General features: G+C 38.6%; 1 protein-coding gene across 2 annotated transcripts in view; it reads right to left on the bottom strand.

Annotated features, from left to right (window-relative positions):
* Ctnna2 (catenin alpha 2) overlaps positions 1 to 24,333 on the bottom strand; it is a 1,157,068-nt gene that overhangs the window by 991,250 nt on the left and 141,485 nt on the right. For both annotated transcript variants that reach the window (XM_060383518.1, XM_060383519.1), the window contains exon 2: positions 20,692 to 20,798. In XM_060383518.1, coding sequence (XP_060239501.1) covers positions 20,692 to 20,793 — 102 coding nt within the window. In that variant the 5' untranslated portion in view covers positions 20,794 to 20,798. The remainder of the gene's footprint in view (positions 1 to 20,691; positions 20,799 to 24,333) is intronic.

Genomic DNA, 24,333 nt, shown 5'->3' with positions numbered 1-24,333 from the left:
AAACATGCTAAAGGAAATGACTAAATAAGACAAAGAGATTTTCAAGTTTGCATTTACAGGAAAAACAAACAAACAAACAAAAGAGTTCTTATGAGCCAAGGTCATTGTTTTAAAAAACAAAAACCATTACACTTTAATTTTCCCAGTTAGGCTTAAATGTATAATACATTTAAGGAGCTACATCTTAAAGAGCTAGTCATCAATTCAAACAGTATACGGAAATATATATGAGATTGATTTCACTTGGATTATGTGTATGTGTGTGGCCCTCTGCATGAATATGCCCTCATGTTTGCTGTAGAAAACAGAGGAGAGCATCAGGCTATCTGCAGATGGAATGACAGGAAGTTGTGAGCCACTCGACGCATGTGCTGGGGACTGAGGTCAAGTCTTTGGGAAACACTGTCAACCTCGAAGCCATCTTCCTGGTACCTAGTACCTAGGTTTATTCATACATGTTTAGAAGATAAAAATAACTCTCTATTTCAAAAATTATCCTTAAATGACTAGTAATTTTATGAGCTAAAAGAAGCTAGCAACTTCTGAAGTCCAAAGAAAGAATACTTTGTTAAACATTGATGTAAAGTCAGTGAACTGTGGTATATATATAAAAGTATGCTGTTAAAATTGTAGTAATTCACCAATCAGAATGGCTAAGATCAAAACTCAAGTAACAACTCAAGCAGGAGAGGTTATGGAGAAAGAGGAACCCTCCTCTATTGCTAGTGGGAATGTAAACTATACAACCACTCTGGAAATCAACCAGGTGCTTTCTCAGAAATTTACAAATAGTGCTACCTCAAGACTCACCTATACAAGGCATATATCCAAAAATATGCACAAGTACACAAGAGGGACATTTGTTCAACTATGTTCTTAGCAGCTCTATCCTTAATAGCCATAAGCTGGAAAAACAAAAAACAAAACAAAACAAAACAAAAAACCTAAAACCTAGATGTCCCTCAACCGAGGAAAGGATACAGAGATTGTGGTACATTTACACAGCAATCAAAACCAAGGACATCATGAAATTTGTAGGAAAATGGTAGGAAATAAAAAAGATCATCCTGAGTGAGGTATCCCAGAAGCAGAAAGACACATGGTATATACTCACTTATAAGTGGATATTAGTCATATAATATAGGATAAACATACTAAGATCTATACTCCTAAAGAAGCTAAACAAAGAAGACCCTAGAGAAGATGCTCAGTCCTCTTTCAGAAGGGCAAATGTGATAGACATCGAAAACAGGAGAAGACAGGGAACAGGACAGGAGCATACCACAGAGGGTCTCTTAAAGACTCTAATTATCGAGGTATCGAAGCAGATGCTGAGACTCATACCCAAATTTTGGGCAGAGTGCATGGAATTTTATGAAAGAAGGGAGAGATAAAAAGACCTGGAAGGGACTGGAGCTCCAAAAGGAGACCAACAGAGCCAAAAAAAAAAAAAAAAAAAAAAAAACAAAACAAAAAACAAAACAAAAAAAAAAAACAAAAAAAAAAACAACAACAAAAAACAAAACAAAACAAAACAAACAAACAAAAAAAACTGGGCCCTCGGTTCCCTGCATAAACTGATTCTCCAACCAAGGATCATGCATGGAGAGGACCTAAAACACCTGCTCAGATATGGCCCACAAACTCACTCTCTAAGTGAGTTTCCTAGTAATGGGAACAGCGACTGTTTCTTACATGAACTCAGTGGCTGGCTCTCTGATCACCTTCCTCTGTGGTAGGCCACAGAGAAAGATGCTGCAGCCAGCCTTGAGGAGACCTGATAAGCTAGGTTCAAACAGAAAGGGAGGAGGATCTCCCCTATCAGTGAACTAGGGGAGCAGCATAGGGGAAGAAGAGGAAGAGATGGTGGGATTGGGAGGAGACCAGGGAGGGGCCCACAGCTGGAATAGAGAGTGAATAAATTGTAATAAATAAAAAATTAAAAATATTTTTAAAATTTTAGTAATTCAGGCTATTATGGGGAAAACTTAAATATATACCCATGATTTAAAAAAAAAAAGGTGGTTGATGGTTAAGCCAAATCTTCAATAACTAATCCATTATAATAACGTTGAAGCATGAAAATAATTACATGGGAAAGCATTTAATGTAAACTTCATATTCAGGATATCAGTCCAATTAATTTATTTATGTCAATCATGCTGAAATTGTTAAACATTGAAAACAGTGAATTAAATGACTGGGGTCATCACTCTAACTTTGTTATCCTCTTGGGTGATATGAGCAGGATTTTTCTTTTTTTATCTTTCAAGGCTATACATTTGGGTCAATGAGATGACCCAGGCTCACTTGGTGAGCCAGGTGCTTGCCACTAACAGTAATCCCCTGACAGCTGTGATTCCATACTTGGGAGAGGTCTGACTCGTCCAAGTTGTTTTCAGACTTCTGTATGTGTGCCATGGCAGCACCTGCCACATCACAACAAACACACACACACACACACACACACACACACAGAGATTTGATAAATCTATCAAAAATATGTTTACTTGTATGATAAAAACAACTCAAGAGCACAGAAAAATTCTCTTTTGCTTTTGTTTCTCAAAGCATTTAAAGTGCGTGCTGAGCCTTTTCCCTGTCGACACTCATTCTGTTACCAGGACAGTTTTTCATTACTGATCACACAGGAATTGGACACCTCTGTTCCTACCCTATTCTCTAACTTGCTTAAATGTGCTGTGCTTTAATGTTGAATCTTCTTGGTAATGATCACAAATGAGTGAGTTCTGAAATTTAGGCTGGTACTTTTTTTTCTTTTCTGTAAAAGAAGTGCATTTCCTGTTAACTCTTCTTACCACCAGGTTAATAGATGCCTTTAGGATTGCTGCTAAGTAGCTGCACCTTTTGAGACCTTGCCAGGGGCCAAAAAGTCTGCTAACCTTCAAGAAATAAAACTCTGGCCTTGATATCTATCAATATGTAAAACTTGATTTTGAAAAGAAGTTTATTTAATTATAGAATATAGTTATTTGTTTGGCCCATAAAATGTGTATACAGAGAGAAAAAAATCCTATTTTCTCTTTTGAGCTATAAATTAATTTGCTTGTGTTGTGTTTATCTTCAATTCTCCATGGACGTTTTTTTTTTTTTTTTCATTTCTAGGGTCTGCCTTCCTCACAAACCCCACTCATCTCTTAGATAATAGAATTTCCTGGCATCCATGATCCATGAGACTTCATATCGCAGTGTCTGGAAACAATAATCTAGAAATTAAACCTGTAAATATTTGGCAATATTTGACATTTTGCCTTAGTTTATATTTATTCTGTTTATATGAGAAATCCTGTGTGATTTATGTTCCTAAAGGTGTCAAAGTGTTAAAACTTACTGTGCACCAAGGTCTAGGAGTTCCATAAGCATCGTCTCATTTGTCTCGCACTACTTGCGCTGACACATTAGAGTTCATACCTTTTTATTTTTAGTTATTACTAATTACAGTTTATTCACTTTGCATCTCAGCTGTAGCCCCCTCTCTCATTCCCTCCCAGTCCCACGCTCCCCCCTTATCTCCTCCCATGCCCCTCCCCTGATCGACTGGTAAGGAGGTCTTCCTCCCCTACTCTCTGGCCCTATCAGGTCTCATCAGGACTGGCTGCATTGTCTTCCTCCGTGGCCTGGCAAGGCTGCACCCCAGGGGACAGTGATGAAAGTGCTAGCCACTGAGTCCATGTTAGACACAATGCCTGTTCTCCTTTCTAGGGAACCCACTTGGACACTAAGCTGCCTATAGGCTACATCTGAGCAGGGTGTCTAGGGCCACTCCATGCATGATCCTTGGTTGGAGTATCTGTATCTGTCTCTACAGCACCCCTTTGGCCCAGAGTTTTGGGTCTGTTTGTTGGTCCCCTTGTCTTGTAGAGCTCCTGTTCCTTCTAGGTTTGTTTTGTTGTTGTTGTTTTTTTTTTTTTTTTTTTTTTTTTTTTGGTGTTCACCATCTCTCTCTGTCTTTTTTTTTTTTTTTTACTAATTACACTTTATTCATTTTGTAATCCCCAATAAGCACTTCCCTCCTCCCCTCCTGATCCCACCCTCCCTTCACCTTCCTCATGCATGCCCCTCCCCAAGTCCACTGATAGAAGAGGTCCTCTTCTCCTTCCTTCTGATCTTAGTCTATCAGATCACCTCAGTAGTGGCTGCATTATCATCTTCTGTGGCCTGGTAAGGCTGCTCCCCCCTCAGGGGGAGGTGATCAAAGAGCAGGCCAATCAGATTATATCAGAAGCAGTCCCTCTTCCCTTTACTATGTAACCCACTTGGACACTGAACTATCATGTGCTACATCTGTGCAGGGGTTCTAGGTTATCTCCATGAATAGTCCTTGGTTGGAGTATGAGTCTCTGGGCAGTTCCCTGTGTTCAAGTTTTCTGCTTCTGTTGCTCTCCTTGTGTGGCTCCAGTCCTCTCCAGCTCTTACTATTTCCCACTTCTTTGCAAGTCTTTTTATCTCCTCCTCTTCCATAAGATTCCCTACACTCTGCCTAAGGTTTGGCATCTGCTTCAATGCCCTACTGGGTAGACTATTTTAGAGGCCCTTTGCAGTAGGCTCCTGTACTGTTCCCTGTCTTCTCCCACTTCTGATCTCTATCCTGTTTGCTCTTCTGAAAGAGGATTAAGCATCTTACCTACGGTCCTCCTTGTTGTTTGGCTTCTTTAGTATTATAGATTTTAGGGTGATTATCCTATATTTTATATCCAATATCCACTTATAATATATACCCTGTGTGTCTTTCTGCTTCTGGGTTACCTCACTCAGGATGATCTTTTCTAGGTCCACCCATTTGCCTGTAAATTTCATGATTTCCTTGTTTTTAATTGCTGAGTAATAATCCATTGTGTAAATGTACCACAATTTCTATACCCATTCCTCAGTTGAGGAACATCTAGGTTGTTTCCAGATTCTGGCTATTACAAATAAAGCCACTATGAACATAGATGGGTAAATGTCCTTGTTGTATGGTTGAGCATGTTTTGGATATATGTCTAGGGTGGTAAAGCTAGATCTGGAGTAGCACTATTCCTAAATTTCTGAGAAAGCCCCAGATTGATTTCCAAAGTTGTACAAGTTTACTTCCAAGTAAAAAATGGGGTACAGAGCTAAACAGAGAATTCTCAGTAGTAGAATATCAAATAACAGAGAAACACTTGAGGAAATGCTCAATGTCCTTAGTCATCAGGGATATGCAAATCAAAACAACCCTGATATTTCATCATACACCATCAGAATGCTAAGATCAAAAATTCAAGGGACAACACATGCTGGAGAGGATGTGGAGAAAGGGGAACCTCTCTTCCATTTCTGGTGAGTTCATACCTTTTAAAAGATAAGTGTTATAACCTAATCTTTGATCACCTCCCCCTGAGGAGGGCAGTCTTAGCAGGTCACAGAGGAAGACAATGCAGATTGTCCTATCAGACCTGATGGGCTCTGGTCAGAGGGAAGTGGAGGAGGACCTCCCCTATCAGTGGACTGGAGGAGGGGCATGGGAAGAAAAGAGGGAGAGAGGGCAGGATTGGGAGGGCATGAAGGAGGGGCTACAGCTGGGATACAGAATGAATAAATTGTTATAAATAAAAAATTTAAAAAGGGAAAAATAAAAGATAAGTGTTATAACTTAATCTTGCTTTAGAAATTTCTAATTTCTTCAAAATTTTGCTTTTCCTATTTATTTCTTCACCAAAAAATATCTAGCTCAAGACTATGAGCTTTATTTTTGGGAGATTTCGTCAATTTAAAAGTTCTTTTCTGAGATGACAGAAAACATTTATTGGCAGACTCTACCAGTGGAGTATGTAAAAGCAATTGCATCAGCACCTGAGTGTGAAGCCAGATAGGATGTACAGGCCACGCCTGGACAGGTCCCACTCAGTTCTGCTTCTGTCCCCCCAGCCGAGACTCCCAACAGCGAGGGACACTGAGACCCAAGTGGCCACATCCTGTAGGCAGGCAGGTTTGTCAGTGGAGGGAGGGGGACACCAGCCACCCACAAAAACCTTGACCCAATATTTGTCCTGTGTACAAGATCTATAGGGATAAGTGCTGGAACAGACATTGAGGGAATGGCCAACTAATGACTGACCCAATTTGAAACTCACCCCGTGGGAAAGACCCAACCCCTGACACTATTAATGATACTCTGCTGTCTTTGCAGACAAGACCTAGCATTACTGTCATCTGAGAGGCTTCATCCAGCAAATAATGAAAAGCTATTCAGATACCCAGAGCCAAACATTGGGTGACAGTCAGTGAGTCATGTGGAAGAGTTAGGGGAAGGATTGAGAGAGCTGGAGGGGTCAAGGACTCCACAAGAAGACCTATATAGCCAACTAACCTGGGCACATTGGGGCTCATAGAGACTGAATCACCAACCAAAGACTATGCATGGAGTCTTCTTAGCCCCCTACACATATGAAGATAATGGATTGCTTGTTCCTCAAGTGGCTCCCCTAACAATTGTAGTGGGAGTATCTCTGCCTTGGACTCCGTTGCCTAACTCTGGATTCTGTTTCCCTAGCAGGGCTGCCTTGTCTTGCTTCAGTGAAAGAAGAGGTACTTAGTCCTAATGTGACTTGATGTGCCAGGGTTCGTGGCCAGGGGGAGGGGAGAAATGCAGAATGGGTCAAGTGGGTGGGAGGGTGGTACTGGAAGGGGAGAAGGGACTAGGGTCCAGGTCACACTATCATTGAGAGGAGGAACTCAGGCAGAAAACATGGAGGAATGCTGCTAGCTACCTAGCTCACTGGCTTATGATCAGATGGCTTTCTTATTTAGCCCAGGAAAATCTATTCAGGATACATCAGCACGCACAGGGCACTGGATCTTCCTATATAAATTAAGATAATGAAGAGTTCTTCACAGACTTGCCCACAAGGTAACCTGACACAATCACTCAGTTGTGACTGACTCTTTACAGGTGGTTCAAGACTTTATCAGATTGACAGTTTAGGCTAACTGAGAGAATAGCGTTTGTTGTATGCATACAAACATATATGTATTTATCCGTGTTTTTCTTCATGATTAAAACATATTTCATTGAAGCTAAAATCATGTTTGCAAGGTTCAAATGTCAAATATAGCTGGCTCTTCTCAGTTTTCAGTTTTTCCTCCTTGTTTGTCTTAGCCATTCTCCACAATTCATGGAAACCTGGGGCATTGTAAAGGAAGAATCATAGAATAGATACTTTCATATTCTCATTTTACACACACACACACACACACACACACACACACCATACAATGAGTATTCTCCCAAAGACCACATATAGTTTAAAAACAAAGTCCCCCACTAAACTCAGTATGCTGAAGTGTGTCAACCTCTGTAGAGGTCACTGCTTTAGCATGACCCCTCACTTGTGGCCAGGCTTTAGACATGTTCTGCATCATCCTTTGTCAACAATTCTCTTTCATAAGAAATCACTTTTGCCAGCAGATGCACCAAGGTTCAGCATCACCCTGGAGCTGCTGAGTGAACACTGGCTGTAAAAGGAAGGTAATCCAAGACTCCTGACCTGGCCTGTAGAGCCACCAGATATCACAGAGGGGAAAGGGCCTTTAAATCCCTTAATACTTTCTGTTTTGAATCCAGGACCAGAATAAATTTATTCCACCATCCTCTGTTTCCCATAATATTTTTTTATGTCTACCTTGGCCACATGAAGGTTCTTTCAAAATTTCAATTCCATTTTCCAGTCCTTTAGAAATATCTGTAGAATGATAGAATCAAGTGAGCATCAATTGTTCTTCCAAATTTAAGAATTCTAAGTTTAAGGAAGACACAAAACAACTTTCATCCTCGGAGAAATCAATTTTAAGTCCTTCCTAGTTTGCCTTCTATTGCCTGATTAACAGTACAGTACGACCAATGTCTACTTGTGGACAAGAGGATTCTTCTCACAGATCACAATCTACCGTAAAGGGAAGTGAGAGCATTAATGCGAGCATAGAACCTGTAGACAGCAGCTCAAGCAAAGACCGTGGAGGAATGCTGCTGACTGGCGTACTCCTCACGGCTTGCTCTGTCTTTTAGGTTACACAGCTTAGGAAACCTGCCCAAGAGGGGTAGTATTCACATCAGTCATAACTCACAGACTCGCCTTCATGTCCAAATGATAGAGGCATTTTCTCAACTGAGATTCTGTCTTCCCAAATGACCCTGGCTTGAAAAATTCAAGCAGGACGGTGGAAACATCTGATATTCTCAACAATGACAATTCCAGAAAGCAGACAAAAATTAGCAATAATCTTATTACCAGTGGTTTGGGAATCCAAGGGAATAATGAAAAGTTGAAGCTGACTAGAATGATAGAAAAATTACAACTGAGTATATACAAGAGTCCAGTGACATAAATATCAACTAGAGTACCTGCTAGCTGACTGCATGTGGATACAGAGTAACATTCAGCAAAGGTAAAGAAGTGAAATTAGGAATGCTCTAATAGTATCCTAACAAAGTAATCTGATAGAAGCCATACTGAATTAAGAAAACCATTTTACATGATTAAAATTTTCACATTATATGTTTAACTATTTTAAATGTTTGAAGAGTATTTTAAATTTCATAGCATTTCTGGGAAGTATGCCCATGTAAAAGATAAAGCATTGGAAAGCATTTTAAAATGTACATGTCACCAAAATCTTCCCAAATTTTAATAGCTGGGAGAATGTTATATTTTTTCTATGCTTCAGTAAGACAGCTAAAGAGATTTCTATCTCATCTCTTTTATGAAACTCCCTAAGGGTATGAAAACAAGCTTGAGAAATTTCAGTCAACAGTGTAAATTGGGAGTTCGTGTTAAATAAGCCATTGAAAACTACAGTTTAAGATGAAATTACCATCTCAGCCATTACCACAGGCACCACTGTGCATTTGAAATAATAGCTATTTTTCATAATAGCATCAAAATAGAGCAGTTTATACTTATTTTTCCTTTTGTAGGTAGCTCGAAAGCTATAGGAGAGCTTTGGAAACCCAGCCACCTTATTCCCTAACTTCCTCTTACTGTTCTGAGCAGAAGAAAAAACACAGCAACACTATCAGAACTCCTGGGACTATAATGTACAGAGCAGCTAGCCAATAAAGGTGACATCTTCCTAAACTTAGTACTGTTTTAAAACACTTTTAATAGATAGAACCATCTATGAAATCGTTGCAAAGGGGTTGCTCCAAGGGGTTAGCTCTGCATAGCTTGGAGTCTTGCCTCAGTGATGAGAGAGCACGTAAGAATATGGGGATTTTTGGTTTCTCAGAGGCGGACACTCAGTATGTCAGCCAAAAGCTCATTATTCCATTCAGTAGAAACTACCAGAGTTATGTTATGTCATTGAAAGGAACAAGCTAGCTTTACAGGTTTCTTTATAAATTCTATACCCCATGTTAAACTAAATTCTCCCAGCACTTTTACAGAAGGCAGGAGGAGGAGCGGATAAATTGAGACAAGACCCACTGCAAAGGAATGTGAAAGGTCTCTTCCCCGCTATGGAGGAGTGTCCAGATCTGCAGTAGGAGATAAAGTTGCTTCAAAGCTGGAGTTAGTGATACATGAAGATGGGCATTCGTAAAAGACGCTCGGACACCAGCTAGTGTCAGGGAACAGGACAGAGGTCCATGTACAGGTGGACTGAGATACCCCTGAGTTCTCCATTGAAAGTTTTTTCATTGAGTGTTTTCACCTTAAGAAAAATCACAAAACAGTTGTTAAAACTATCAATGTCTTCATGAAACATGTACTGCAGTATGTAATTACTTTCTACCACTTGCTAATTCTGGAGACAGTAGGAAGATAGACAAATATATCTGTGTTACAATTTTAAAAAGAGGGTTTTATTTAATTATTAAATACATGTTTACACACAACTTTCTATGCCCATGGAGATGAGTGTGCTAATTGGATTGATGTTGTCCCTGTCCTTAAACATCTCTCCATCCAGTGTAGAAGCCAGACAGATTAAATTCCACTCGGTAAGGCACGGATGGGGGCACAGACGGGGGCAAATGCTTCGACAGATCATAAGAGGGAAGGGAGAAAAGAAGTGGACAGGAAATGAGCAGAAAGAAGGAAAAGAGAGTGCAGAAAGGGGAACTAGGAGGAGAGAGGGAGGAAAGGAAGGAAAGAGAAACAGAAAAAGAAAAAAAGGAGAGGGAAACTTCTCAGTTTGAGTGACATCATGGAATGGTGTGAAACTGCTGATAGATATCAGGATGATTTGAGCAAAGGATAACGTTCTCAGATAGAGAACGTGAGTATATGTGAGTATATGCTGTCCAGGACACTGACAGAAGGACTCTCAGACTTGAGTTGGGTCACTAAGGGATGCATGACAAGCACTTCTCTCGAGCCGGAAAGGGCCTGTGGTATCAGTATGGAAGAAAGACAGGAAGATTTCAAGATTGGGGTGGGGTGGGGTCAGCACAGCAGGGCTCACCTCTATGGTGAGCTGCTTCAGGTGACCTGAATTAGAACCCTGCTGTAAGCACACTTGTTATAATGAAAATCACAGTGGTGAGGAGACTCTTACTTGAGAAAGAAGAGAAGGATTACTAAGGTGAAGCCCTACACATCAGGAACATAAAATGTGTAGATACAGCATCAAGATTAATCGAAAAAGGAGACAAAGACTCCAGTGTAGATAAACACCCCATGAAGAGTCCCATGAGGGCTGCACAATGGTGTGGGGGCTTGCTGCTTCTCCCGAAGACCTGAGCTGTGTTTCCATCGCTCATACCAGAAGCTCAACAGACCTTTACCGCCTAAGCCAGCTTCCAAGGATCTTGTGCCCTTCTCTGCCTCTGCTGATGGCGCACGGATAGGCACACACCCGGACAACACAAACGAAAATAAAAGTAAATCTCTACAACAAGAGAACCCACCAAACTGGGTATCAGTGTCAATAGAATTAAGAGGTTTATTTTCAGAATATGTGCTTGGGTTTTTTTTCCAGTGATTTTACTGTCTTTCTGTACAGCATCACCTGAAAGTAAGGTTTAAATATTACACTTTCAACAGGAGAATGGGAAACAGGTAAAAGACTTCGATGGCATGTCCTCCTCCTTCAGCTCAGACATGCTTTAATTAGATTGCCAGCCTTGGTCTTTCTGAGTGAATGTAACATCACTTCATAGGCATTCCTTTGCTCTGTGTGATGGTTAGTTTTTTTCTTTCCTTTTTTTTTTGTCTCTAGATCAGGTAAGGTTTCTATTCTATGTGAGTCAGAGTAATTTGTATTGCTAACCTGACATAATTTGTTTCTGGAAATTATTGAATTAGCTCACATAAAACATCATTAATTTAAACTTGTTTCAAACATATAAAATCTTATGCTTTTTTGACATAACTTTTATTTACCAATTTAATTTTAAATTCTATTTTCCCTTTGAAAAATATTCACTGAAGTACAAAGATTTAAAAAAAAAACTATGAAGGAAAATAATTTTAATAGCTTGATTCTATTGTTAAACAAAATGAAAGAGTTTTTGAAAAATTGAGACATTCATGCATACTAACCATTGAATGCGAAACTTAGGCTTTCTAATTTAACTTGTTCATTTGCAGGTTGAAGAATTTGTTTATAAATGTACTCATGTCATCAAACAGCAGGCTTTTTTTTTTTTTTTGCCATAATCAGGTGACAAGTAAAAGTAGACGGTCTTACTCTTGGTACTATGCCTGCAGTGTGGACTATGTTCTGCTGTCTTCTCTCCCTCTCTTACCTCTATCTGAGTCCTGAAGTCTAGCCTCCACACTCTTCAGTTTTCATGCTGGTCTTTCTCTGTGTTTGACACATTCAGAACATCAGTATTCTCAGCACAACTCAGTTTATCCCAACTTTGAGCTTCTTTTAAACGCTCAAGTCTTGCTTTGCTCAACTACAAAATACAGATATAATACTTACTTTACTAAATCAGGAAATGAAGTAAAGAAAAACTTCTACCAGGACGGGGATAGCATGAGACCTGGAAAGCACAGGTCTTCTTTCCTCCTTTTCAGAGACTGTGGTGATCTGTGAGTAGCTGCACATGCATGGGAGGGAATTTCTAGTAAGTTCAGAGTAGTAGTGACTTCACAGAACGAAGTCTAATGTGTCGGAGTTAGAACCCTTAATTCTGACCTCGGGCCTGGCCTTGTGAGTGCCTCACTTGTAAAACAAATCAGGATCAAGGACAGAGCAATGGTTTAGCCGGCAAGTGTTAATGATGCAAGCATGAAGAACTGATCCCCAGCACCCATGGAAAGGCTGGATGAAGTGAACAATCTTTCAGCCACATTTACCTCCCAAAACATATATGCACACGCACACACACACACACACACGCACACGCACACGTGCTTGCACACATGCATGCACACACACAGGCAGAGTAGGGAGATTGGAATTAAATGAGTTGATCTTTGGGAAACAGAGGGAGAAAACACAGAATGGCATTCAAATATAGAAATTACTAATGAAAGCAGTATATTAATTGAGAATAGCCACATCAAACTGTTTGACTGTTTGAGACTTTTGATTTCCTTTTTAATTACAACCATTTTTAATTAAAATATAAATTCATCATTTTTCTTATTCCTTTTCTCTCTTTCAGCCCTCAGAAGTTCTTCTCCAACTCCTTCCACTTTCAAACTAACAGCATCTTTTTTTTTTTTTTTTTTTTTTTTTTGGTTATCACTGTCACATTTGCGAATATATGTGAATGTATAAGTATGCACAAATAGAGAGTTAGACAGATAGACAGTAGACAGTTAGGTATGTAGGTAGGTAGATAGATAGATAAACAGGCAGACAGACAAGCTAGACAGAGATAACTTGCTGAGTCGATTCATTGTTGCCTGTGTGTATATAGTTTGAGTCTGACAGCTGTGAAATGCATAATTGGATACCATTTACAGGGTTCATCCCTGGGAGAAGCTCATTGTCTCATTCATCCATTCTCTCCCTCAGCAGTCATTAGCTGCCTATAGTTCTTTGTCTAGGTGTGAGACTTTTTATGATTTTATTATCACAAAATATAATCACTGTACTTATTCCCGACATCACTGCAATAAATATTCTCATATGAGAGAATTCAGTTATGTCATTGTTGAGAGAGTTAGTTTGTAGTCTCAAACTACAATAATGATTTACTTATTGGGTCTTGCTTTCCTAGCAAAGGCATGGGCAGATGGTGCCCATTGACAGAGGGTAAATGCGTGCCAAGTACAGTGAAATTACACCAGAGGGCTCTAGATAGCTGTGATTAAAAGCAGCTGTCTCAGAGAGTAGAAAGAAGGACGACCCCCATTGCATTTCAGAGTGGTATTTGTGTATAAAACAAACAACTAAGCTAGGATTACACCAACCTATTTTCATCATGTGCAATAATTTTTATCTCTAGAAAAATATCATCAATATAATTAAATCTGATTTTTCGCTAGTTTTCATCTTAGATTTCTTTTGCAAAAATTGTTAGTAAACAAACATATACATTATATATTTACATCTTTAATAGTTTAAGTATCACTTTGAAATCCCCTCTCTCTCTCTTTCTCTCTTTTTTCCCTTCTCAAAAAACCACTAATTCCACTTAGTGCATGGACATAAGGTCATTCCTCTTTCTTCTCTTTCTCTCTCTCCCATATATCTATGTGTATAAGTGTGTGTTTAAAGGGGCTTTATGTATTAATCAAAACATGGCATACACAGCTGGTCATATAACTGAAAGAGCATCACTCCCATCTGGTGGCAGACATTAAAATATTGAGACTCTAATACCCAAACAGAAATTAATCTGACTCCAGATTACATAGTCATCTATTAAGGTTGTATGTCCAAAGTGGTCATCAATCACTGTCACACAATCTGCCCCGCTACCTTTATTTATTGAAGTATACCTATAGGACCATCTGACATAAATGTCATTTACTGATAAACCTAGCAACTTGAGAACTGTTGACATTAAAAGATGAAACTATGTGTAAGCCATTAAAAATATTACATAGTCATTCAGTTAAATGTTAGCATGAATGAAAAGGTAACTCTAAATCATAACCAAGTTACTGGTATTCAAGTCCTAGTATTGATTTATATTTACACATACATAGTTTTAAGACAAAGAGGTACAGACGTATCTAAAATCTTTATGGAATTTTATGTGGTTCAGACACATGTACTCCCAATTCAACAAAAAACTAGAATTTAAAGACAAGAAAACATCAACCAAAAAATGAAAATAAAACCTAGAAAGTACTTAGTAAACAAAAATGGGTGAAATACTTGGAAACAGGAGAAAAATTATATAAAAATTTCACCAAGAATGAACACTTTGAACAGTCCCCTCTTAATATGGTGTGAGTGTATCCCTTAACTTTCCTCTGTTTAGTTCTTTGACAGAAATGTATGCACAACTGCTTGTACCATTCTAGTTTTGCCACAGAAACCTTCTAAATGTATTAATCTGCGAATTTCTTAAATAAGTCTTGAATGAAGAAGTTTGTCATTGCTAATATTTTTGAGATAGATGTAAAAGGATATAGAGCAGGAAACAATGTGACTTTTTGTATTGTCACTCTTTTGGTCAATTTATACATAAAGTGTTAAAGAGTAGAAATTGTTAGGAAGACATAGTGTGTGGTAGAGAAAATAGGGGGATGGGAAGGAATGTTTCTTTTAATTCTGGAATCCTGTGTGGTTCCAAAGCCCCAAAACTGAAAATGATTCTCTCATTTCTCTGACTGTTCAGGTAACTAAGGGACTAAGTACTGTTGGAAATCAAGACAGGATGCCTCTTTGTGGGACAAATTACTGTAGGAAAGGGTTAAAATCAAGTACTTGTTTTAAAAGTGTAAAGCGGATTTTGAGAAGTTTACAGTTCTTACATCTCTAGCCACTTAGTTTCTGAGCTACTTATTGATGTTATGAATGAAAGTTAAAATCTACTGTAGAATTTCCCCAGAGCATAACTTTACAGGGCCTCGTGCACCATCCTTAAAATGTCATGGAAAATGGTCAAAAAGATTTCCTGCTGAGCTTTCTTGCCTGCCAGGACAATTTGAAACAACCCATTAATCTTTTTAGACACCAATGATGCCATTTTGTCAGGTACTTGGTATTATTTCTACAGGTATACATTCATTTTTCTATAAGGAAATGAAGACCAAAGTTCCAGTAAATTCTATCCTCTTGTGCTGGATGATGACCTTTGGTTCATTAGTTTACTAATGGTGGAGGGTGAATTCTCTCTTTTAATTTCATGATTTTAATAGTGCAAAATTTATCCAAAGATAATCTATCGCAACATTGTCAGACAAATATATATCCTTCATACATATATTAATTAGTATTAGGTAAAAATTATACTGGAAAATTTAAATGTTTGTCAACAGTGAATTGGTAATATATTTTTTCTTGTTATAGGGAAGGAATTTGAGTCTGAACACACCGAATTCTACTTTTTTTGTGTGTCATTGTTCATTTCACCCACTATCAAACCTTTCAAGAAAATGTGAAGCAGTAAAAGGCTTTCCCAGGGCATTCAATCTTAGTATGAACAATATTTTATTCATGAGTTGTGTATATGTATTTCATATAGCTGTTGTCGTGGTTCAGTTATTTTCTCTGTGTTCTACATTTTTCTTTAAATGTCAGTTATGGAATTTATATTCTATATTTTCTCATCGCTCTTTTGTCTTTCTTATTTTTTCCAAGAAGCAGTGGTTCCACCAGCTGGATCAGAAAATGTTTGTTCCTGACCTGGGGATGCTTCTTTCCATGCAGTTGTGTAAAAACTTCCAGCTTATCAACATTATACATGAAAGAATTTTTTTTTTCACACTGTAACATGCAATTTCACACTTGTAAACATTGGAGATATTTCACGGATATTATGGTTAGTTACATAGCTAAATCCCTTTGAAATTACTGACTTCACAGTGCTAACGAAGTACTATATATATATCATGTAAACAATTTACCATTCCTTCTGAAAAAAATGTTTAAATCACTGATTTTATTGAACAGAATAACTTCAAATATTTGGGTTAAAATATTTGAAAATGACAAGCATTTGAATTGTTATCGTGTGATGGGTTTAAGATTAAGTTCAAGAACAAATTACAAAGGCAAAAGCTTTAAAAGCTAAAAGTCAACACAATTGTACTTCTGTACAATATCATATAATTTCATACATATTCAGCATTGGTTTACAACTAGTATGAACATGCATATTTCCATAATAGTAGGAAAAGAGAAAGCTACATTCATTCACTATTTGTATAATGCTAATTGTTTGGTTATTTTTTGGGGGGTAGTCTATGACATTTAGTCTATTGGCTAAACATCATATATATATATATATATATATATATATATATATATATATATATGTATATATAAAATGAAGGGAAGATTTGTGAGATGAGGAGAAGGCATCCAGTCTTTATCTGCTTTCACAGAGGAATAAGTGAGACCAGCTTGTTCTTATTCCTAACGCATCTCCTAAAAAGGCCCTTCTCCAGGTACCTCCCACAGGAGATCAACCTTCCTTACTTTAAAAGCTCACAAAACAATCTTTTTATAAAACACAATGAAAAGAATAATCTAGAATTAAAAATTAAGGTGCAGGCCCAAACTTTTTCTTACATGTAAAAGGTAAAATGACTTTATCCAGTCATTATAAAAATGCTTCGTTGTTTGTTTTATGATTGTTGTCACCTACTAGTCCACAGTTTGTGGACTTGTTCTCATCCACAGTCCAGAAACTGAATACAGAGTCAAAACACTATCAAAGATCTAACAAGAATTATAACTAAATTGAAAGTATACATGAAACATTTGGCAAATTGTGCATAAGATGTCACCATTATAATCCCTGAAAATTATAAATTTATTGCCTTAAATAGAAAAACAGTTATGCAGATGGTTAGAGCATATTGGTGGGTCCACCATGTCACCATGGCCTCATAAAATAGAGGCATCAGGGTTGAGGATGAGTTGGGAAGGTGGGATCCTTAAAACTGAGGTCAGAGGAAGTTGTTTGGTAGTGCTAGGCTGCTGGCTCTGGAGATGGAGGGACTTGTGTCAAGGAAAGAAAATAGATGGATAACACATACTAGTAAATGGGAAACCTAGAGTCTTCGTTATAAAGAATCCTCACGAATGCAGGCCTTACAACACCCTGATATCACAACCTCTCAGCTTAGAGTTGTAAAGTAATGTATCTGTAGTCTTTAAGCTACAAGATGTAACAATGGCAGCAGCCACTGGAAACTAATGCAGTTCTTATCTTTGGAAAGCGGGGCTTTGTTAGTAATCTTCAAATTGATTACAGGAAGACAATGAATTAAAGAAAGGAAAGTGAATGATAAAAACAAAAACAATAATAAAAACATCTTCTTGGGCCAGTGAGATGGCTAAGCAGGTAAAGGCGCTTACCAGCAAGCCTGATGATCTAAGTTCTAACCCAGGAATGTAGGAAAGAACTTTCAGCTTTGTTCTCAGACCTCTACACTGCTCCACATGAATGACTGTAGTATTTTAATCATTGTCTTTCTTACTAGAATGTTTTGGGAAGTTGTTTTGTTTTGTGTGATTGTTTTTTAAGTATACCTCCTAAAATCTCTGGTGGTGATAGCTCAAGACAGGAGGATCATGGTGGAAATGGTGTTTGTCATCTTGGATACTGAACCAAATCATCATGAAGAGACTAGTTAGAAATTTGATCATTGAAGGCGACATTAGTAGGAGCTCAGAAGGAAATAAGGAGCATGGTATTGGAAGAAAGAAGAAAGGACAACTTTGTTGCAGATTGACAGAAGCTTCGTCTGAATTGATTTGTTCAATTATATGGAAAGTAGAATAGTGACTGGTTATTTAAAAAAATGTCAGAGGAAAGAGGTAAACAGAAGGAAGAATCATTAACATTAAAAAAGATATGGAAATTCATAATTTAGATATTTCTCAGCCTTCAAAGGTTACAAAAGATGCCTGAATTAAAAAGCTTTCAGAAAAAAAAATATATGTATGTGTATATGTATTTATATACACACTGGGGATTGCTCACTGCTTTCCTCTTTAAAACTATGGTCACTCTAAGAGGGGAGATCCCACAGCCTGGAGAAATCAGGCAATAACCCGTCCAGGCCCCAAGTCCTTTCTAGCCTCTAGATTAAGAAGCTCTTCTGTTCTATGGTTTTAACTCTAACTTTGTGATTCTGATGCCTGACTCCTCTATGTTCTTTGCTCCATAGGCTACCCCAGACTAAATCACACGATGTTGACTCTTTGAACATCCCCAAAGAATTTACATATGTGAGATAGATCCTTTGTTGGAAGATTTTCTCTGAAGGTGTCCTCCTCCTTTTTATGTTAATTTCCTGTCATTTCCAGATGCTCACTTTAGGCTTATATTCTAGCTTTTTGTTGTTGTTGCTATTCTTTTGGTTTGTTTTGTGACATGATGTCAGGCTTGCCTCTGCCTACTGAGTTCATGTCCTCTCCAGGTTTTAAAGGTAAGCCTTTAAATGTAATGTTTTGACGTTTTAAAAATACATTTTATTAAATGTAATATTTTATTCATTGTCTTTCTTACTGGAAGGTTGGGGGGGTGTTTTGTTTGTTTGTTTGTTTGTTTGTTTTAGGTGTACACTCTAAAATCTCTGCTGCTGATAGCTCAGCACACTAAAATCATGGTGTAAACAGTGTTCCCGCCTTCTCCTTTAAGGCCCTGCTCAGGGTTTTTAATGTCTTATTGTTTCCTTCTAATACTTCCTCAATTCAAGGTTCAAACAAAAAGAAATTCAAGTGCCTTTATCCTAAGAAAGCTCACTCAAGAAGAGTTATTATGTATCAGCTTCACCCCCAAACTTTAAGGCCTTTCATTCATTGTTTAATAAGAGAGACAGCTTATTGTATGACCTGATGGCCTTTTACTAGTGCCTTTTATGAACACACACTTCAGAGCAGTCAGTCAGTGATGAGTGTTGTGAAGAACCTAGAGAGATATGTGACATGGGGTTCCCTTGACCATCGCATCAGAGGCAGGACCTGTACAGGAGGATATTGAAAGACTTTCAGGGGGAGATTGTTCAACAGAATGAGTCATCACAAGTACACACAGGAAGCCATAAGGTTCCTGACCTGATTGAAAGCTTGTACTTAAAGGTAAGAACTCAAAGGAATTACTGCATCCCTCAAATCTGAGCTGCAGAAACTCAGGTCACATGCACAGGAGCAATATGGCCAGTGCACATGGTAAAGACATGACTCAAGAGCAGATTCTCAGGCCCAGAGGGTTGCTCACAGGCCTTGGAATTTAGTGACGTTTGCCCACCAGAAGCTATACACTTGAGGCTGGCAAAGTTTCTTCTTGTACTCCCTTGTTTCTGGAATTGGAATGTCTGGAACTGAGATTGCCTTTCTCTCTTACCAATTCATTTAGAGATATTAGGTCTGGTGTTCTCACAGGTAAACAGGTAGAGAAGAACTCTGATGAACTTATCCTTAGAGGACTCACATGAGATTAGAGAGTTTAAAAGCAATGAAATGAGTGAGACTTTGATATGCAGCTGAAGCTATAATTGTTGAGAGTTTTAGTAACTTGAGGACTTAGAATAATTTTGCTCATGGAGGCTACCTCTCATTACTCTGAACAATATCCCCCCAGTCCACTAAAAAGAGCTACCTCTATTCATGGAAACTCTAAGTATGTTAATTTAAATAGCAAAAGGTTTTTAAAGAGGTAATTAAGTTAAAGATATGCAGATGTAGGGCATTTTCTGCTATATTTGAGTAGGTTAAACATAACAGAGTCCAAAGAGGACTGATCTCAGAGAGGGTACATGAATAAAACAGAGACCAGGGAGAGAACTGCAGATTCTACATTGCTGACCTCAAATATAGATGAAGAGGCCACAGAGGCTTCTAGAAGCTAGGAAAAGCAAGAATGTGGTTTACTGTTCACGTATCCAGTAAGAATGCAGCCCTGCCAGTGCCTTGACTTTAGCATTTCTGACCTCTAAAACCATCAAACAATAAATCTATGTTGCTTGAAGCCATTAACCTGATGGTAATTTGTTAAAGCATCCAGCACAAACCAATAAAAATAGCCTGAAGCTTCATGTGGCATAATGAATCTCTACAAATGCATCATAAAAAGTTCACATTTTCATATTCCAGAAACTTCAGCATTCAGATTGCCAAGGACATGATTCATGAGACACTAAACATTAATTCTCAGCACTTAAAATCCTGATGACATTCTGTGCTCTTGACAGTCACCTCGTGGAAATGTGTCAACACAAAAATCAAGCAGCTCCCCATTCTAATAGGATAAAATGTGTCCCAATAAACTGAAGGAAAGCAATTCAGATAAATATTCACTGCTATGGGCCAGTCAACAGTTTTTTGTAACTATGTGTTTACAATCTGAGAGTGACTAAGGAATGGTTCATTTGGACACTGGATCCATTGCTGCAAATGGGGAGCCCTTCACCAAGGGCCCTCTCTTTAATTATCTCATCAACATTATTTTTTTTAAATCATATGAAGAGTTGCTAACAGCTACTTTAAATCATATAAGACAATGAGACAGTCCATAGTTGAAAAATGATAAATACTTAATAATTGGCATGGTAGCATGATGGAGCCTCTTTGAAGAGGATTGAAAAGTCAACATGGAAAAACACAGAGCAACAAGCCCCTTACCTGTGTCACAAGAGGTTCCAACAGTCTTTCCACTGTGAGAGTCCGGATTTCCAAACTTTTGGGATCCCATTTTAAAATGATAGGTGAAGTTGCAGAAGTCATGTTCCCTGTGGGAAGATATTGCATCCATTAGAAATAATGTGTGAGGATACACGCTGTGAGTATGGAGTTAAAAAACGAGTACATCACCCACACCTGGAAGACTCTTGAAGATTGTTGTAGGTATAACCCAGATAAGTCAGAGATGGGAAACCATATCCAGTACTGTTCTGAAATTCTTGGATCTGAGATATTTTGAAAGGTCCCTTAGCACACACCAGTATGTATCAGGACACTACAAGGAGGACCTGGAAGAATGTAATGTTAGAACTAAAACCAGAATACAGCTCAGGCCACAATATGTGCAGCAGACATTTACTCTGGACACATTTATGAGCCTCTAGCTAAGAAGCTTCCAGGGACTGTATATCTCTATCTCGTCTTGCTTTCTAGTCTGTGTTCTGTAGCTATAACTAAACGTCCTGACCAAAGACAACTTAGGGAGAGGAAAATGTGTATTCCATCTTACATGTTATAGCCCACCACCAAGAACAGTCATGCAGGAATGCAAGGCGGGACCGTGAAGGGGTAAGCACAAGGGAATACTGCTTGCCTGATCCTGCTTCATTCTTCACTAGGTTTCTTACATAGCCCAAGATCACCTACCTGTGGGTGACAACACCCACACTGGACTAGACTATCTCCTGTCCATTAAAACTCAAGAAAATGCCCCAGAGATGTGGCCAGGGATCTACCTGATAAAGACAACTTTTCAGTTAAGATTGCTTCTTTCCAGGGATGCCAAGATGACCAATAAGATTAACTACTGCATATGCACAACTGAGATGAGATCAAAGGGAATCAAAGCCAAACATCCTACTTTTCTCCCCTTTTCCTGCTTGCTCCTTGGGAATCAGAGAGTCTGGCTTTAGTCTCTTGTTATGGAACCATCTCCATCCTTAGGGAGCAAAGAGAAAAGGCTCATGCTTCCATCTACTGGCTACATTTCCCTTCTTCACAGCCCATACTATACTGTGTGGCTCTGTTGCTGGGACTTCAACCCTCCTCAGAACCACTGCCACTGTTTTGTTTTATTTTGTTTTTTTCCTATGTCTCTCTGTCCATGGTATGGATATTTATTCTAATAAAATCCTTACCCTCAACAACGTGTCTCACTGTTCCTCCTGAACTCACATCCAAGAAAAGTTAGGACTCTGATACTACAGAAAGATTCCATTCATTTCATGTCTAGTATGTGTTCATCTGTTATCTTTAGACAAAGGCTTGGACCTTGACCTCATGCAACTTATGCTTTCAAACTGAACCTAAGAGAACAATTAGGTTTAAGTGTGACAAATGTTGTCAGGAGCAGAAACAGAACTAGGAGAAATGAGAAAGTGACATCATACCCAGTAGAGAGATGTGCAAAGAAAAACTGTGAAACAAAATGTATTCCTTATGATCACCTGATGCATGACCCCCAAGGCAATACAAAAGACCTGTTTTGTATTGTTGGCTGTTTTCCTCTTCAGTCAAACTTCAGAATATCATATGCCTTGGGCAATAGTTTCCCTCACTTAAATCGGAAGAGTATCTTATAACTGTAGTACTCATGAAAAGTAGCAACTATCTCCAGGACCAAGTTACTCAACACAGTTACACACTTACTCCACATAATGAGTCTCAGAAGTCTATCTTTCTAAATCAACCCACTCTCACCTAAGAACAACTGAGATATTGTCCTCTATAGTGTCCAATAGGTAAACACAAAATGACTCTGCCTTAAAAAATAAATTACACATTCCATCTGGGGTGTGTTTCTCATCAAGAAATTGCTGAATATATTCTGACATTTAAACACCAGACAAGAGACCTTAGACTGTAGAAAGTGAATCTGAATTATTTGCCTTAATACCACAATAAATCAAGCTGTTCATGGCTGTTCTCTTCTTTTGCATCAATGTCACCACTCAATTCCTTCCTTATAAATCAATACAGACAATTATTCCTGCTCAAATAAACTGAAAAAAAGGTTTACCACAATAGGCACTGTGACAAAGTGCTTCTTCACCAGCCCTCCCTCCTACATCCTACAGCTAGCTAATCGTTCAGCAAAAAGACCCAACCAATTTGCTCAAGAAAATAAGAAAAGGCAAAGACACAGCATGCTGGTATTTTATCTCTCTCCAAATGCCATGTTCTAAATAAACTGAGCACAGCGATCCAAGTATACAGATTTAGAACTGGGTTCCTTTACAACAACAATAGTTGGCTCTCACATGCCGCTGGTGGTGCTCAGAAACCTACAGACACTTTACAATTTCCCCATTCACACAAGCAGTTGCCACAGGCAGTGCTGACAGGCAGAGAATTCTACAGCTGGGCATGGGACTTTTCCTGCTGTAGAAGGGTTAAGGATGCCAGAAGCTTTCTGCATATGTTTTGATACCTTCTTCTTGCACTGATATTGTTATCAAACTTGGTATCACAGCCTGTGACACAAGAAGCCAAGTTCAGCCATCTGTCCTCAAGAAACCAATCAAACACTCAAGTTCATAGCAAAATGCAGGAGGAAAAAGGGGGACTTATCAATGTGATCATGGTATAAACAGGAACAAAGAGATCCAGGGAAGCTAAAGTGTAAATAGAGGACCAGGAATATCCACATCTAAGCAGTCCAGGGTAAGGTTGGTACCACACACCTTTGTCCATCATTGTCTGGACTTCAGCTTCAGTCCATGAGGTAGTCAGACAACCTAGCTCAGTTAGCCAGCTCTAGGTCAAAGTGAGAGACCCAGTCTCAAAATTAAACAAGGTGTGTGCTGAGGTAGAGCGATGGCTCAGAAATTGAGTGTTTACTGAACTTGCAGAGGAAGAGGATTCAGTTCCCAGCACCTAAATTAGGCACCATACAAGAGCCTGTAACTCCAGTTCTCTGGAATCTGCTGCCTTCTAGCCTCCAAAGGCTCCTGCACATGCACAGCACATATTAACTAATGTACCTGAACACACATTTGAATAAGAATAACAAAACTTTAAAAAATAAATAAATAAACAGGATGGGAAGCACCTGAGAAACATGACAGAAAAAGTTGTTCTCTAGCCTTCACATGTATTTGTTCACACATATAAACATGTGTTCACACCCTCACATAAACTCCCTCTGACCCACATAAACTAGATAGAGAATTTCGTTTGTGAGACGGGCATGCTAGTTATATAAGCTGGCAGATCAAGGAAGGCACACAAAGGCCTTTCAGAGTGTTCCAATACAACTTTATAAAGTAACACAGAGAAAGAAAAGAAAGGGGGGAGGGACAAAAAATGCTGGCAAAGTCAGCTCAGACCCACTGATCTGGCTTCAAATAGAAAAGAGAAATGTTCCTGAGCAGAACTCCAAGCTTTTAATGTTCCAAGAAGCCGAGTTAGTCACAGCCCAGTCCTGAAGGTCACAGGGATATTCTTTTTCTAAACATAAAAGAGGAGTTTCTTGTCAAATCACTCAATTCATCCCCTTAGGGATAAACCTGAATCATTTCTTTGCTACACATGTCATATTCAGTCACAAAAAAATGAGAAAAGTTTACATGTTATGAATTGGTT

Source organism: Meriones unguiculatus, chromosome 5 (genome assembly GCF_030254825.1).
Source record: "Meriones unguiculatus strain TT.TT164.6M chromosome 5, Bangor_MerUng_6.1, whole genome shotgun sequence".
In the NCBI taxonomy this organism is placed as follows: domain Eukaryota; kingdom Metazoa; phylum Chordata; class Mammalia; order Rodentia; family Muridae; genus Meriones; species Meriones unguiculatus.
The sequence above is the reverse complement of the archived record's forward strand: the minus strand, read 5'-3'. Positions and strand labels throughout refer to the sequence as shown.